The 14,432-nt window shown below is 33.1% G+C and overlaps 1 protein-coding gene across 1 annotated transcript in view; it reads right to left on the reverse strand.

Annotated features, from left to right (window-relative positions):
• Positions 1 to 2,520: 2,520 nt before the first annotated feature.
• Positions 2,521 to 14,432, reverse strand: part of LOC119632631 (protein masquerade) — a 45,042-nt gene continuing 33,130 nt past the window's right edge. Inside the window, exons 13-18 of the mRNA XM_038025624.1 lie at positions 7,024 to 7,296; positions 5,204 to 6,126; positions 3,223 to 3,317; positions 3,071 to 3,155; positions 2,855 to 2,968; positions 2,521 to 2,767 (exon numbers count right to left, since the gene is read on the reverse strand). Of these exons, the coding sequence (XP_037881552.1) occupies positions 2,546 to 2,767; positions 2,855 to 2,968; positions 3,071 to 3,155; positions 3,223 to 3,317; positions 5,204 to 6,126; positions 7,024 to 7,296 (1,712 nt within the window). The 3' untranslated portion in view covers positions 2,521 to 2,545. The remainder of the gene's footprint in view (positions 2,768 to 2,854; positions 2,969 to 3,070; positions 3,156 to 3,222; positions 3,318 to 5,203; positions 6,127 to 7,023; positions 7,297 to 14,432) is intronic.

The raw sequence follows: 14,432 nt of genomic DNA on the forward strand, positions 1-14,432 counted from the left end.
ATCCGTTCCGATTTTGTACTGGATATAAAATCTAACGTACGTACATGCAGAAAATATCCGCTGAAGATCGTAATGCACTATATAAAGGCTATTAAAAAGATGCTTCTCTATATGGATGCTTCACTTGCCAAATCGATTAACTCCATTTTTGGAATTTTATTAAATTTTAATATCAAAGCAATTTTTCTAATAATAAGTGTTAACATCGCTAAATAATAAATAATTTATATATAATATTTTATCATTTTTCTCAACTTCTTGTTTGTTATGGAGTTAATCGATTTGGCAAGTGAAGCGTCCATATATAAATATAATTTGAAAAAACTTTTTAATTTTCTGATTTTTGATAATTATATGTGGATATGAATTTGACGATAGACGAAAGAAAGAATTATATAGACTATGCTTGCTGGTCTAGGTAAAGTGTCGAGCTTATAAAGTTTTTTAGTAAAGCGGATAATAACGGTCATCAGCGAATCGCTGACGCCATTCTGTCGTTGTTGCCATTTATATATTAATAAATATGTCGAATGCTATATCCGTTTGTTAAGCAGGTTTACATTAATCGCAATAATGGAGTGTTCGATATATTACAGCGTAGAGGTGGAAATTTTAAAAGTAATTTTTTTTATACTTAACTTAATTAAATGAATGAGGCTTTGATGCAAAAAGTTAGGGCGGTTAAGAAAATAAATTGTACCGGGAAGACTACAGAAAGCTTCAATGTTCATAATTTGCGCATAAGTAGTGTCCTCTCCTCCAATATAATCCTACTTGAAAGCAAATAATAAAAAATTAGTTCACCATAAACAATATAAAAAAAGGTTCTTCTAATCTTATATTTTGTATAATCATTAATTCATTGTTTGTCAGACTTTGGTAAATCAATCAATTAGTCATAGGGAAATTATATCCGCCTACAGTATCTTTGAATTAATAATACCTGTAAACTATGTTGGAGGAAGAGAACAAAAGCAACTGTAAATTTTCGGCTAAAGATATAACGTAAAAAATTCTATTTAATATCGATCGATAGTTATATGGTATGTTTAAGTAGACCAAGTCTGACCGCTAATGGGTGTAAGTGTAAGCGACAGCCTTGGTGCCTTGCAGTGAGAGAACCCTCACTATCATTAAGGTGCCAGATATGAGAAATGAAATGAGTATTGGTCATAGCTGTCTCTTTGAAAAAGACGAGGCCTACGTAACACCTCAATAGTTAACGTCCGCACGAGTTTTCAGTTAGCACAGTGGGAAGGAAACTTCCGCACAAAGCCAGTTTTCAGTTGTCACGATTCCGTCCGTCAATGTCACGCAGACATTGTGTAAATATCGCATGTTGTATGCGACTACTCTGCATCGGGCGACTTTATGAGTGGACACCCTGACACCCGTAGTACACCTATTTCGAACTGTAAGGCTTTTGGATTATTGGTATTACGCATCAAAATGCACTCTAGAATTCGAATTATCCTTCGAATATTTCTGCATGGATTTTCAATACGGGCTCACCTCACCCAGAGGGAAAAAGTATAGTAAAATAGCGAAAAGTATTTATTTTGTAACTTAGTGCGAACTTTAAGCCAATACGCTGTGCTGAGGAGACTTTTTTTAGCCAACTCTACACTCTCAATTTAAAAGAGCACTTCCATTGTGTGCATGTGTGTGTGTGTGTGTGTATGTGTGTTTCCCTGCCCTTTATAGCCACTTTTCTATCATTTTCGCCTGCGAAAGGAAGAAGAAGTGAAATCTTTTACCTTTCGTCATGGCCAGAACATGAGCTCTTGCTTGCGGTAGTTATACTGAAAATATTTGGAGGCCATGTGTTCACTAATTTGTTTACAATTGTTTTTCATGTAAAATGTGTGCGAATATGTTTTTCACTTCAAAGAAAGTTTTCGAGTTTTCGTGCGAACGTTTGGACAAGACCATTATCAATCGCCGTAGTATTAAAATATGATTTAAATATATTTTTGAAAAATGTCGCGCTATTGAACAACAACGTATATTAGCTAGCTAGCGATGGTCCTCAAAATATTCATCAAAAAGCAAACATAATTCCATGACTCTCTCGTTAAGGTAATAAATAAGACGGGCTGATAAATGAAATTAAATACAGTTATTTTATTTAAATTATAGGATGAGCTGTTTGACATGAGCATTAAATCTATTTATTTAGTTTTAATTATTTATTCTATTTATTTAGTGAAATCACAGTAAATTTTTTACACAATTACGTAACCATTAAGATGCTCTTGACTAAAACGAAATAATTTATTCAAAACGTTGTTCAGTTCTATTCTAATTACATGTAAAAGCTTAAGTAAAATTTTATTTACAAGAAAAATAAGAAGAAAGAAAACAAGAAAACACAAAAAAAAAAAAAAAAAAAAAAAAAAAAGAAGAAAAAACAAAAAAAAAAAAAAAAAAAAAAAAAAAGAAGATTTACACTATTGCACATGTTTTAATAAACAATTCTTAAAAAAAAAAAAAATAAAAAAAAAATAAAAAAAAAAATTAAAAAAATTTATGTTAAAATGAATTTTTACAAATCGGGTGAATCGGTTTCGCGTTTTAAACTAATGGCCTCAGCTAGGGTGGGACTCATTATTAAAGCCGGGTTGGCAACAGCGATGATATGATTACCAGAGGCTGATATCACTTGAACGTCACCACCACCACCGCCACCGCTGCTCAAGGACGAAAGACCTTTTGTGGCTGATGTGGAGCAAGTTTCAATTGTTAAACGATGATGATGATGATGATGTTGATGTTGATGATGATGAGGATTATGATGATGATGATGATGATGATGATGGCTATTATTATTACTATTATTATTATTATTGTTATTATTGTTAATATTATTATTTGAAGAAGACGAACAATGTAAATCTAAAGAATTGTTTATAGAATCTGGACGATTATACGATTTATCTGTAATGCGTTCATCTTCCGGACCATTGTTCTATAAAGGCAGAAAAATAAAGGGGAAATGAAAAAATTATTTATAAATTAAAATATTACTTTAAAAATGTTATAAGAAGAAATTTGTAAAACACATACTCACTGGTATGGTTGGTGGTGAACTTGAGTTACTGAATGAGAAACGTGATTCATTGTCTTGTTCCTCGAATTCGTTTGGTTTATTCAAACTGAAAATTGGAAATGAATTGCGATTAATAGATCAATCGATAGTTAGATAGGCAAAGTGAGACTTACGAAAATTTCGCTATATCCGTTAAATCGAAAGGTGCTTTAGCTGCAAATTTTTGATACATAGCAAATAAATTGTATCGGGAGTCCTCGTTAAAATCCTTGAATTTTATATTTATTAGATATAAATTATTTTTGATTTTCGACTTTTTATTTGATTATTTTTATTTGCGACTAAATAATAAAATGAATACGCAGCACATTTGATGAAAATCGAAAGCTTTTTTTTTTTTTTTTTTTTTTTTTTTTTGAAATTTTATTAACAAGCATTTACAAAGTTCAATACGTATGTACAAAGCATACTTTAATAAATAAATAAATAAATAAACAAATAAATGCTAAATACTACAAATTACGTACATGTAAAAGAAACAAACCATAAGCGATACAGAGAACATAGAATAATTCTAAAAGAAAAAATAAAAAACAAAACGTAAAAATTGTCTTCATATGTTAAGATGTGATCTTTCATTGCCCTTCATCCTAATCGCATGTTTAGTTAATAAAATTCAATTATTTCTAGATTCTCTTAATTTGCAACTCGATCGAAAAGCGCAAAGCGAATTTGAGTATTATTTAGCCAGCGCTAAAATAATTGAAGCAAAATTTTTTTTTCGATTGAAAAAAACTTCTAAACTGTTATTCAAAGCGAATTCAAAGTCAATTAATTCAAAGTCTCCATTAACAGAGAAGAGTCTCTTTTCGGCAGATCCTCTCATGTTATATATTAACGAAGTTCTCGGGGAAATAACTAAAGAAAAGCCGACCATTTAGTCGGCATTAATACAGAACCAGAGGGAGAGAGAGAGAGAGAGAGTACTAAAAAATCTCAGCATCTCTTGGCGTCCGATTTAACATTCTTTGCTTGATATGTTGCGAAGGAAGAAAAGAAAAATCGACAATTGCAAGTGTAGAAATGGTTGCCGGAAAGTGGTAAAAGATGCGGCTTCCACTGCATCTGATAACCTTTATACAGTCGTTTTACGCAGAATATTGTAACTGCTGTAGCTATGATGCTAACCTCAATTAGCAAGACCTCTAGCCAGGTTTAGGTTTATGGTTCTAGATTTATGGAACCCTAACTGATAGATTGCTGTTTGCGAATTTTTTTGCTAAATATGTTATAAAAATGTCATTCTTCCTTTGCGCCGTTTTGCTTATATTCTGTACGGTCTTCCATGCAACTTTCTTTAATATGTTCACGAATAAATTTTTTGCTCCAGAGTCAAATCCTTGTTATTTGCTTAAAAACACAAAATCATGTGCAAGTCTTTAAAATTAAAGGCAATTCTTTCAATACGTAAGAAACGTAAGAATGAATGGCGATCACACACGGCCATGTCTCGCAATACGAAAAAAAAAAAAAAAAAAAAAAATGTTAAAATATTTTCGAAATATTTTTGTAAGGATTTTATGTAAATCTTCGCGTTTGACAAAATCACTCAACTTTTCTTGCAATCTTGGTTACAACAAAAATAAAAAGAAACAAAAAATCACTCAAGGCTACAGAAAGTTAATAGTATTCAACGGAATTACTTTTATTACCAACAATTCGAAGCGATTTTGAAACCTTTTTTCTTTGTTAGTGTTGAACTCAGCTTATTATTTGGATATTTGCAAGAAGATAAAAAAGAAAAACAATTTGCGAACTTTTTAGTATGTTTCTTAAGCTCGAGAGATAAATTGATTAGGAATTTCTCGGTTTTACTTGAATATAGAAACACAGTTTTGAGAGAGAGACAGTTTGAACATCGCACGATACACCAAACCATTTTGTACTCTTTTTTTCTTTTCATTTCTAAGCTGTTCCAAGGCAAAGCACGCGCAAGCTGAAAGCAAGAAAGACAAGCTAACCTACATCTGAGGCAGGTTGCTTGTTATGTATATATAGAAAGCCAAAAGCATGTAAGCAATTGTATGTAAAGCTCATAATGAATGAAACGTTTTCCTTTCATTTCTAACGTTGTTCAGATTTAAAAATTCTTACCCGATTATTATCCGAACTCGTTAAATTAGCTGGTGCATCGGTCGACGTAAGACGTTGCCGCTTTAAAGGAGTCGAATTCGATTCGTTCGATTCGCAATCAATTATAGCTATTGATGAACGGATAGTTCCGGCCATTGAGACAGACGGTAGGGCAGAGTTTTGTGTCATCTGCGTTAAAAGATTACCGTAACGAGCTATGCTCGCTGAATGACCAAAACCCGCGTCCTTAACGATTTGCCTGGCCAAAGGGAATAGCTCATCGCGACGTGTCAACAACGCGGGTACAAGACGACACAATTGAGCGGCAGCTTCATTTACGCAGACTTCGTGTAACGTGAGCGGCTTCTCAGGGCGACGTTTGCAGTCGAATCGCCCATAAATAGCCGAATACTTACGTATCTCGTCCATGCGTCTAGGATCATGTTCACTCATAGCTATTACCTGTTCCAGCTCACGTGAAGTACGTTTTTTTGAGGTATGAGCTCGCGGTTCACGTTGCGGTAATTGGGCGGCAATCTTTTCCGCGCCTACAGTTATTCGGGCCACTTGCATATCGCTTAATACTGGTGTGAGCTGAGGAGAACTAGACGTAACCTGGTGAGAGGTATTCGAAGGTGTTACTCCACTAGCTGTAGTAGAAGTTTGACTGGCTAAGAGGGGATGTGAACGTTCATTAGGCAATGGACCAGTTGGGGGTACTATTAGGGGGCCACTAGGTGGTTGTATTGTTGCGGGTAAAGAGCAAATCTGTGAAAGTAGATGAGCAGATGTCGAGGGTGGGACAGTGTTCATAAGCGGAGTGGGATTAAATGCTGGTGTGGGATTAAAAGGTGGAAATTTCGGTCGTGGTCCACAATGAGAGGGCGACGGCGAAGGCTCTGTATTAAATATGATAGATGATTTTGCGGGCGTATCAAATTGACCTAAAACGGAAAAAATTCAACCATTAAAAGTTATTTTAATAAATAAATTCAAAACTCGAACAATTCTTAGCTTAAAAATTATCGAATCGATATTAGAGTTTGACTTAGTTTAGAAATTAGCCTCAGTGTGTGAAATTAAATTAAAATCATCATTATCTATAATTAAGCATTATGTGCATATTGCTGATTAACGATATATTCTACTACTCATGTTTGCGTTTCGTATTTTGTGGAAGCGAAAGAGAAGGTTGCAGTTTCCCTATAAATTCTCAATTGATTGCCAGAGATCATGTCTCAAAGTGAAACTCGTAGCACGATCACGAATATTGGCGCGACAAAGAGAAGCCGTACATTGCATTAGGTTTGTTTTGAATGACTGCAACTTTTGCCGTGAAAATTATCTTAAATGTTTACTAAAACTATCTAAAAGCACAGAGCAAAAAATGTTCTGGACATTTCATCGAATTCGATCAGTGAAAGGTAAAATTTTGCTCGAACGCCGGCATAAGCTAATTAAATTCTCAAGGGATAAAGATACAGAATTTTCTAAACTTTTGAATGAAGTATTCCAGTGACGGGAATGGATTGTTTTCCGTGTTTCCCTTGACCATCTTCCAGGGCCATGAATTTGTGTGGTAAACACATTCCTTTTTCTTCAAATTGAACTAAACGTGAACTTGAATGTTTTACTGTGAATCCTCGAATATAATAATTGATTTAAAAGAAAAGATCGGAACGATGAACATTCAAATATAAACGTAATAGTCGATCGTAGGTATAACAGAATAAAGAAACCAGCCATCGACTATCGAAGCCAATGTAAAAAGTTTAGCGGTGGAATGTTTTCGTGGCCTTTTTATTTGGTTTTTTTCTATTCTAACTCTTTTGCGTACTTACCGGAATTATTAGCAACAGGCGTTTGAAATTGCTGAGGATTATTGGCCCATTCGTGTAACGCTTTTTGTAAACGTCGAACATGTAACGGCTTTGAAGCCATACCAACTAAAGCCATAATTTCTAAAAACTCCTCCTCGCCAGCTTCGTATAATTGTTGTACATCATCGCCACCCATTTCCAATAAAGTGTCGTAATAAGCTAACAGACTCGCTTTTTGCAAAACACGATACAATTGCACTTCAGCCTCGTTGCTCGGCCGAGAAGTAGCCACCACTATAAAATTAATATAAAGAAAAAAAATCCATTCAAAAATTATAATTCACACCAAATAAATTAATTATACCAGATTTTAATTTTTTTTTTGAATAAGGATTTAAAAAAAAAAAATAAACTCATATTCCAAAATATATTCTCATCGTTTTAAAAAACCCTTGCAAAAAAATGAGAAAAAAACAAGAGATTTTTTTTTGCTTTAAGCAACGACAAAAAACGAAAGAAAAAAAAACGCATACTGAGCGAACGGACTTATGCGGACCGTAACCCTTTTTTCATTAAACTTGTCTAAGGAAACGAGAAAACAAAACAAAAAAAAAAGTAAAAAGTAAAACACAAAATAATAAAAAAATTCAAAGCAAATAATGAATCTGTGTACACGAAAAGCCTGCATAAAAAACCAATACACAAATGATTAAGAGAAAGAAAAAAACTGGCCGCCACGACCCTACAATCAAACTAATCTACATAAGGATAATATTGTCTGAGTATAGCTAAATAGTGTTATTCATATACGATCAAATCGTATATATATATATATATATGCGTCGCTTTGAAGAGGCTTTATACCAACTTTAAGGGAGGGATGAGTTACGTAAATGCTGTCAGAATTTCAATACCGATTGTCTGCGCGAAACCAGTTTCGAAAAAAAAAAAAAAAAAAAACAAAAAGGATCATCAACATAATCATCTCCACCACACATTTTATTTGATACGCATGAAGAATTCATTATTTTATTTAATTCATTTTTTTTGCTGTTTTTTTTTTGTAGATTTCCTAATTTTTTTGTTATCACTTTCGATTTTTTAGCTTTTTTCTTTTAAAGAGTTTTTTTATTTTTATTAGAAAAAAGAGCAAAATTTTTCTTCTATAAAGATTTTAGCGTGAGAATATAAATAGAAACCTGAAGAGAAGAAGAAGTTCTTTAAGACCTTTAATTTTTTGTTAGCAACAAGCAAAAAAAAAAAAAATAATAATAAAATAAAAAACCAAAAATGACAAAAAGCCTTTTTAGTACAGAGACGATGAATTTGCTTCCTCTTCTTATTTAAATTCATTACATCATTTCATTCTCATAATAAACACTAAACTTTCTTATCATTACATTTTATCTACTTAGGTGGTCCTTTAAAGAAAATTACATCGGTAAAAGGAAGAAAAACGCAAAGAAAGAAAACAAAAAAGAAAACTAAAAAAAGAAAAAGCTAAAAAAAGACCCATTGATGATGATATTGCTGTAACTTAGCCACATCTTTTTAATAATTACGTATGTGAGAATTTATTATGTGTGTAAAAAGATCTTTCGGAGTACAAAACAAGCGAAAAAGCTATGCCCAAATTAAAACGAATACTCGACACCCTGCACTCTAATCTTATGCAAGTAAGATTAGTCGCAAGTTTAACGAGCTGCCCTTAATCACTCTTTAATTTTATGAAAAATTAATTTCTTAAATATGAGCGAGTAAGGGTTTCATGCGTGTATAAGTTCACTGAGATTGCTTTCTGTAACTATTGCAAGCGGATCGGCCTCAGTCAGTTTTCAGAATCCTTTTTTTGTGCATTAGCGAAGAACGCGTTGGCCATTCAGCCTCTGATCTTTGCGTAAATCACATTCCCGAGAGCAAGACCGTATAGCGGCCATAAGCATACCTTTGGTAATCAGCTGTTGCTCAGCTGTAGAGCACAAATCATTGCAATGCCACGTCTAGGTTAACTGTTAGGAACTTTTATGTTCTTTAGCACATTCAATCTCTACGATCATAACAATGCGGCCAATTGGCGTGGAATACAAGATAGGAGGAACAAATACAATTGGATTGTTTGCTTAAACACTAATTACAAACGTAAATATCCATTTATTTCTTGAAAAGAGACGGACATATTTAGGTCATAAATATGTGATATTTGAAACGTTACATGTGTTATAATGAAATGATTATATGCCCAATCATGGGGGATGATACGAATAAAAAGCATACACTTGTGTTTATACAAGTTGATAACAACTATGTCGTGTAAGATGCTGTTGTTGTTTGCTACCAACAGCAACCATATCGTGTATGTGTACACATGTACGAGATTAGACTGCAGCTTAGAATAATGAAAATGAAAAGAAGCGTAAATGTAATCGACGAGAATGCAGTGCAAGGCGTACAATTTAGACAAAGCGTCGCCCAAATATTTTAAAAATAATTTCAAATCAAAATATATTTTTTTTTTTTTTTTGCTGAAAAATTGAATTGAATTTTCGCTAACTCGATCACCGAGACAAGTAACTAAACAGAGCATAATTAATGCACTGTCTACCAGTAGTAAATTCAGCTCTAATTGGATATACATTACATTTGCGATTTATACATTGGTAATTCTTTAAATGAGTTTAGCGCAAGCCCCCAAAATCATTGCCACCATCATCACTTTAACCGCCGTATTATATAAAATAGAAAAACAAAAATGATTATTATAAGAAGAAAGTAAAGCGATGTTCATCGGTTAACGCTGACGTGGTGTAGATAGTAATGAAGAAAATTACATTTGCCTTGAGGCTCGACTTATGTACCTAGGCCGGCATAGATCGCAACATTTTTGTTGCTAAAAATTTACGTACAACTAGAGCCGTGAATACGATTGTTAGATATGTATATGGAGCACATCAGAATGGTGTTGTATTGCACTTATTAATCCCTTTGCAATTCCTAGAAATCGGATATTGATCGGGGACATGAGAAATTGTATATATTTTTGATAATTTTAATTTTCGAAATCAATTTATCTTTGTCGGTGCTTATATCCTTTCTCAGTATCCGTGCGTCTACTTGTTTCCATCCTTCGGTCCGTCTTTACGTCTGTTGTTTATTCCTCTGCTCGCCTCTCCGGCTGGTCTCCTCTCTGATCCTTTGTCCGTCTCTACGTCCGTCTCTGCACTGATGTCCCATCTGTTATTGGCTGGAAAAAAGCTACAAGCAAAGTCCGGAAGCCAAGCCCGTAATTTCTTTCATAACATAAATCTTGATAACGGCGAGAGATGAAAAATCTGATTTCGAAAAAAATATGCAAGTTCCAAGCCAAGCAACTTATTATGAGCATTTCCTGACCTATGATCCAATGAATATTTCAAATTTCTTTGATGAGATTAGAACAAGTTGTCACTAATTAAATTCACCACTTATATGCTTTCGTTGCATATACATGTAGAAAGCTAACCAAGATAACTTTTCAGGATTTCAGTAGGCGGTAGCCATATCAATGAAGGATAACCAATCGTATTATAATAGTTGAAATTCTATTTCTGTTTGGCAAAGAGCCTTAAATTAACAAAACCTAAATGTAATTTAAAATTTCATTTTATTAATTTCTACTTAACACCCACTCTAATGTACTTTTTAATGCTGGGGATGGTCGTTATATATATGTATACATATATATGTATATAAACGTTATGTTCTTGTCGAATGTTATACACGTTAGTTGCACTATTAAGAAATTGTAATCAATAATTAGCTCAAGGAATTGTTGAGTTATGGCAATAGAGACTATCCGATGTATGTGTAAATAAAGTGAACGACAGCATTGCATTATGTGGTAAAACAAATGATTTCGATTAGCAGCAAAAATAAGTGCTTACCAATTGTCAAATGAATTAATTATAATTTAAAAAAAAAAAATCATTGATTTATCGTTCAAAACAAATATTTCGAATAGATGTATATTTAGCATTTATTTTATAAGAAAGAAAAAAATAAAAATAAATGAAATAAAAAAATAGAAAAGCAAACGATTTACTGAAAGTGAAATGAAACGAAGACTACGGTAAGGTAATCATGGCGCTCGCATCCAGATAAACTTTTTCATCATGCTTAACTTTTTAACTTTCAATCCGCCCTCCGTTGAGACAAGTAAACGGAATATGTACAATGTTAGTAATACGTAGTAGTGTAATTTGTGATAGAGGAACTGTACGATTTTATTGAGACAACACACACATTACACCGTCATTTAGTTGCATATACGGGGCGAAAACCTTTCACTCTATATACTTACTCTACATGCGATGCTTTACGACGAATAGGATGGGACGATGAAAGAAGGGGAAAGGACACTTATTCTTCTCATTCTTCTTCTCAGTAACCTTCTTTTCACCTTATGCCTAATCTATATGCAATGCCTTATGACGAAGAGAATGGGACGATGCGAGGCATAGAAAGGGTTAGTCTCCTTCTTCTATAACCCAAGACAAAATAAGCACTCATTCACCGTAGGGATGTTTTCTTCCTTTCTATTATATCATTCGTTAAGTAGTAACTTGAAAATAAGCGCGCATAAGATGCGCTTGATCAATTCGAAATATCATGTCTGTCTGTCCAGTTAATTATTGTTGGCATTCTTAGAATCGCAAAAAAATTCATCTAAATGCCAACTTCTGGCGACATTGACCGTAACTTGTCCACGAAAAAAGAAAAAAGAAAAAACTCGCAAGCTCCACAGGGCACGTTAACTGGCGATTTATTACCAGACACAACAGTAATTAATAAAAATTTTTACAATTTTTACACCTTCTGCCGAGAGAAAGAGATCTATTCCTTATGATGATAGGGCAGAGGAAACTCTTTCAACCTCTCTATATACACATGCTCGATAAGCACACACTTCTGTCTTCAGTTTGACCATCTGTCCGTCTTTGTGTCTATCTGTCTAATGTCTATTCTCAATATTTCTTGAAAAGCCGCAAGAAATACAATTGAAGCTTAGAATATCGATGGGTAATGATCGTGATCCGTTTGCGAGCGACTGACATTTCCGGAAAAATTAAAAATTCAAAGCTTGATAATGCCGCCAAAAATAATTGTCGGACTTAAAGATGCCGACAAATCTATTTAAAATTGTTTTGATCGATTAACTGGCATTCTTTGGCATTTAGTCCAAACTTGAGCATGATTTGTTTACTCGTTTATTAAAATACATTTAACATAAAGGAAATGCTTGTTCGATTCACTTAATAATTCTTTTGGCTTCACTTGACATAATACGCAAGTATACGAAAATATTAAAATAGAATTTGAATATTGTTTTTCCAAATGAAATGAAAAAAAAAAGAAAAAACGGAGGAAAGCGAAGGGGCTAAAAAAATTTAAAAATTTAAAAAAAACGAAGAAGAAGAGAACAGAGGTAATATTCAATCAATTTTATTGTCTATTTGATTGTACCTTATTAAAGGTCCTCTTAACTTCAGACGAAATCTCCATCATCATCATCATCATCATCATCATCATCATCATCAACATCATCATTATCATTATCGTTGTCATCATTATCATGATTATTGCTACCATTGTCAGCAACAAGGACCAAGCAACGCGCCAACTAACCAACTGATTCTAAGTAACGTGTTTTCTTGTTTTGTCACTGGTGTTTTCGTTGTTGCCCTGATACGATTTATCAGTGGCACATACGAGTATAACACATGAAAAGGAATGCATTTGTGGTTTGCAGCAATAAATAAATGATACGTGATTTTAATACACAAATACATATTAAAGGCGCATATGTATATACATGTATGCATTCGCTATTGAGGAATTGAACAGTAAGTACTATACTGGCTATATTATGTTTAAACGTGCGTATACATATACATACATAAGTTTGTTGATACGTATGTGCAAAAAAATTAAAAAAAAAAAAAAATCATCAAAAACATTATCATCTCTTTGTCGTTTTTCATGATCATGATTATTTCTTCTTTCATTAAAATTAACGTTGCTTGGTCGTTGTTGTTGTTGGTGTTGCTGTTGGTTGTTGCTTTTTTTTAAAATATTATTTCATACCTTCATTATTTGTTGCTGTTGATGTTGTTGTCGTTGTCATTTGCTAAATATGCTGTTTTTGTGGTTAAATGTGAAAATGAGCGTGGAGGAGCTTGGAAGCCCGTTCAGAAGAGAGCTAAGAAGCTAAAAAAAAAAAAAAAAAAAAAATAAAACAAGCCAATGTATTGAGAATTGTAGAAAAAAGTAAAGGAAAAAAAAAAAAAACCAAAACAACAGCAACAGCAACAAAATATCGAAACTGCAGGAGCCTCGTTTAGTTGGCACTTGAATTGACCAACATAATGACATACGACGCCACATGCCTAAGTACCCCAACACAAGTCAACAAGACGCATAAGAAATGCAGTTAAATATATACAAACATACGCATGTTTAATAGTAATGTGTTTAGTTGTAGTGTGACCGAAACCTTGTGTGTGCTGTATGTGCGTATGGTGGCAAAATATTGCCCCGACTTAACTTTAGCTATATTGGATGGATGGTGCTGATGACTCCACTTGCTGCTTGTATGCGTGCGAATACTTAAACTTAGGTATAGTAATCGACGCACATACATGAGAACATTCGACAAAAACATCAAACGATTGGACATTTTATTCAATTGATTATTGCCTACCAAGCGAAATAAAAACAAAGTAAAAAAAAAATAATAATAATAATAATAAAAATAAATAAATATATAAATAAATAAATAAAAAAAAAAAAAATAAATAAAAAGAAAACAGAAAAACAACAACTATTTCTCATATGAAGCTTCAAAAGCGATAAATTAAAAGAAATGATGGGGCGCACAACAACAACAGTAACAACTACAACTTAAAGGAAAAAAATAAATAAATAAAAAGAAAATGTTTTTCTTAAATGACCAAATTCTTGTCGATCAAAATTCCTTTAGAGGCAATAAAAGACCCATCATAAAAACAACAATAACAACAACAATAACAACAACAATAACAGCAATGATAACAACAACAACGACAACAACGACAACAATTATAAAGAAGAGAGAAAAAAAAAAGCAAAAAAAAAATACAAAAATAACAACAACAACAATAGCAACAATCGCAACTTCAGCACAAATGTCGAGGGTACAATGTTTAAGCGAGCGATTCATGTTCGTATACCCAACAAAGATTGACGTGCTAATGGCTTTTGTGCGTTTTTACTTCTATCTATACAAATAACCAGAAAAGTATCACAACACTCTGAAATTTCACTTTGCTTACGATTTAGGGTGGTTGCCTAAAAAAGCTTGAAAAACTTTCATAGCAATATAAACCATCAAAAAATTCATATGACCATCAAAAAAA

Source organism: Glossina fuscipes, unplaced genomic scaffold, assembly GCF_014805625.2.
Source record: "Glossina fuscipes isolate IAEA_lab_2018 unplaced genomic scaffold, Yale_Gfus_2 1, whole genome shotgun sequence".
NCBI classification, from domain to species: domain Eukaryota; kingdom Metazoa; phylum Arthropoda; class Insecta; order Diptera; family Glossinidae; genus Glossina; species Glossina fuscipes.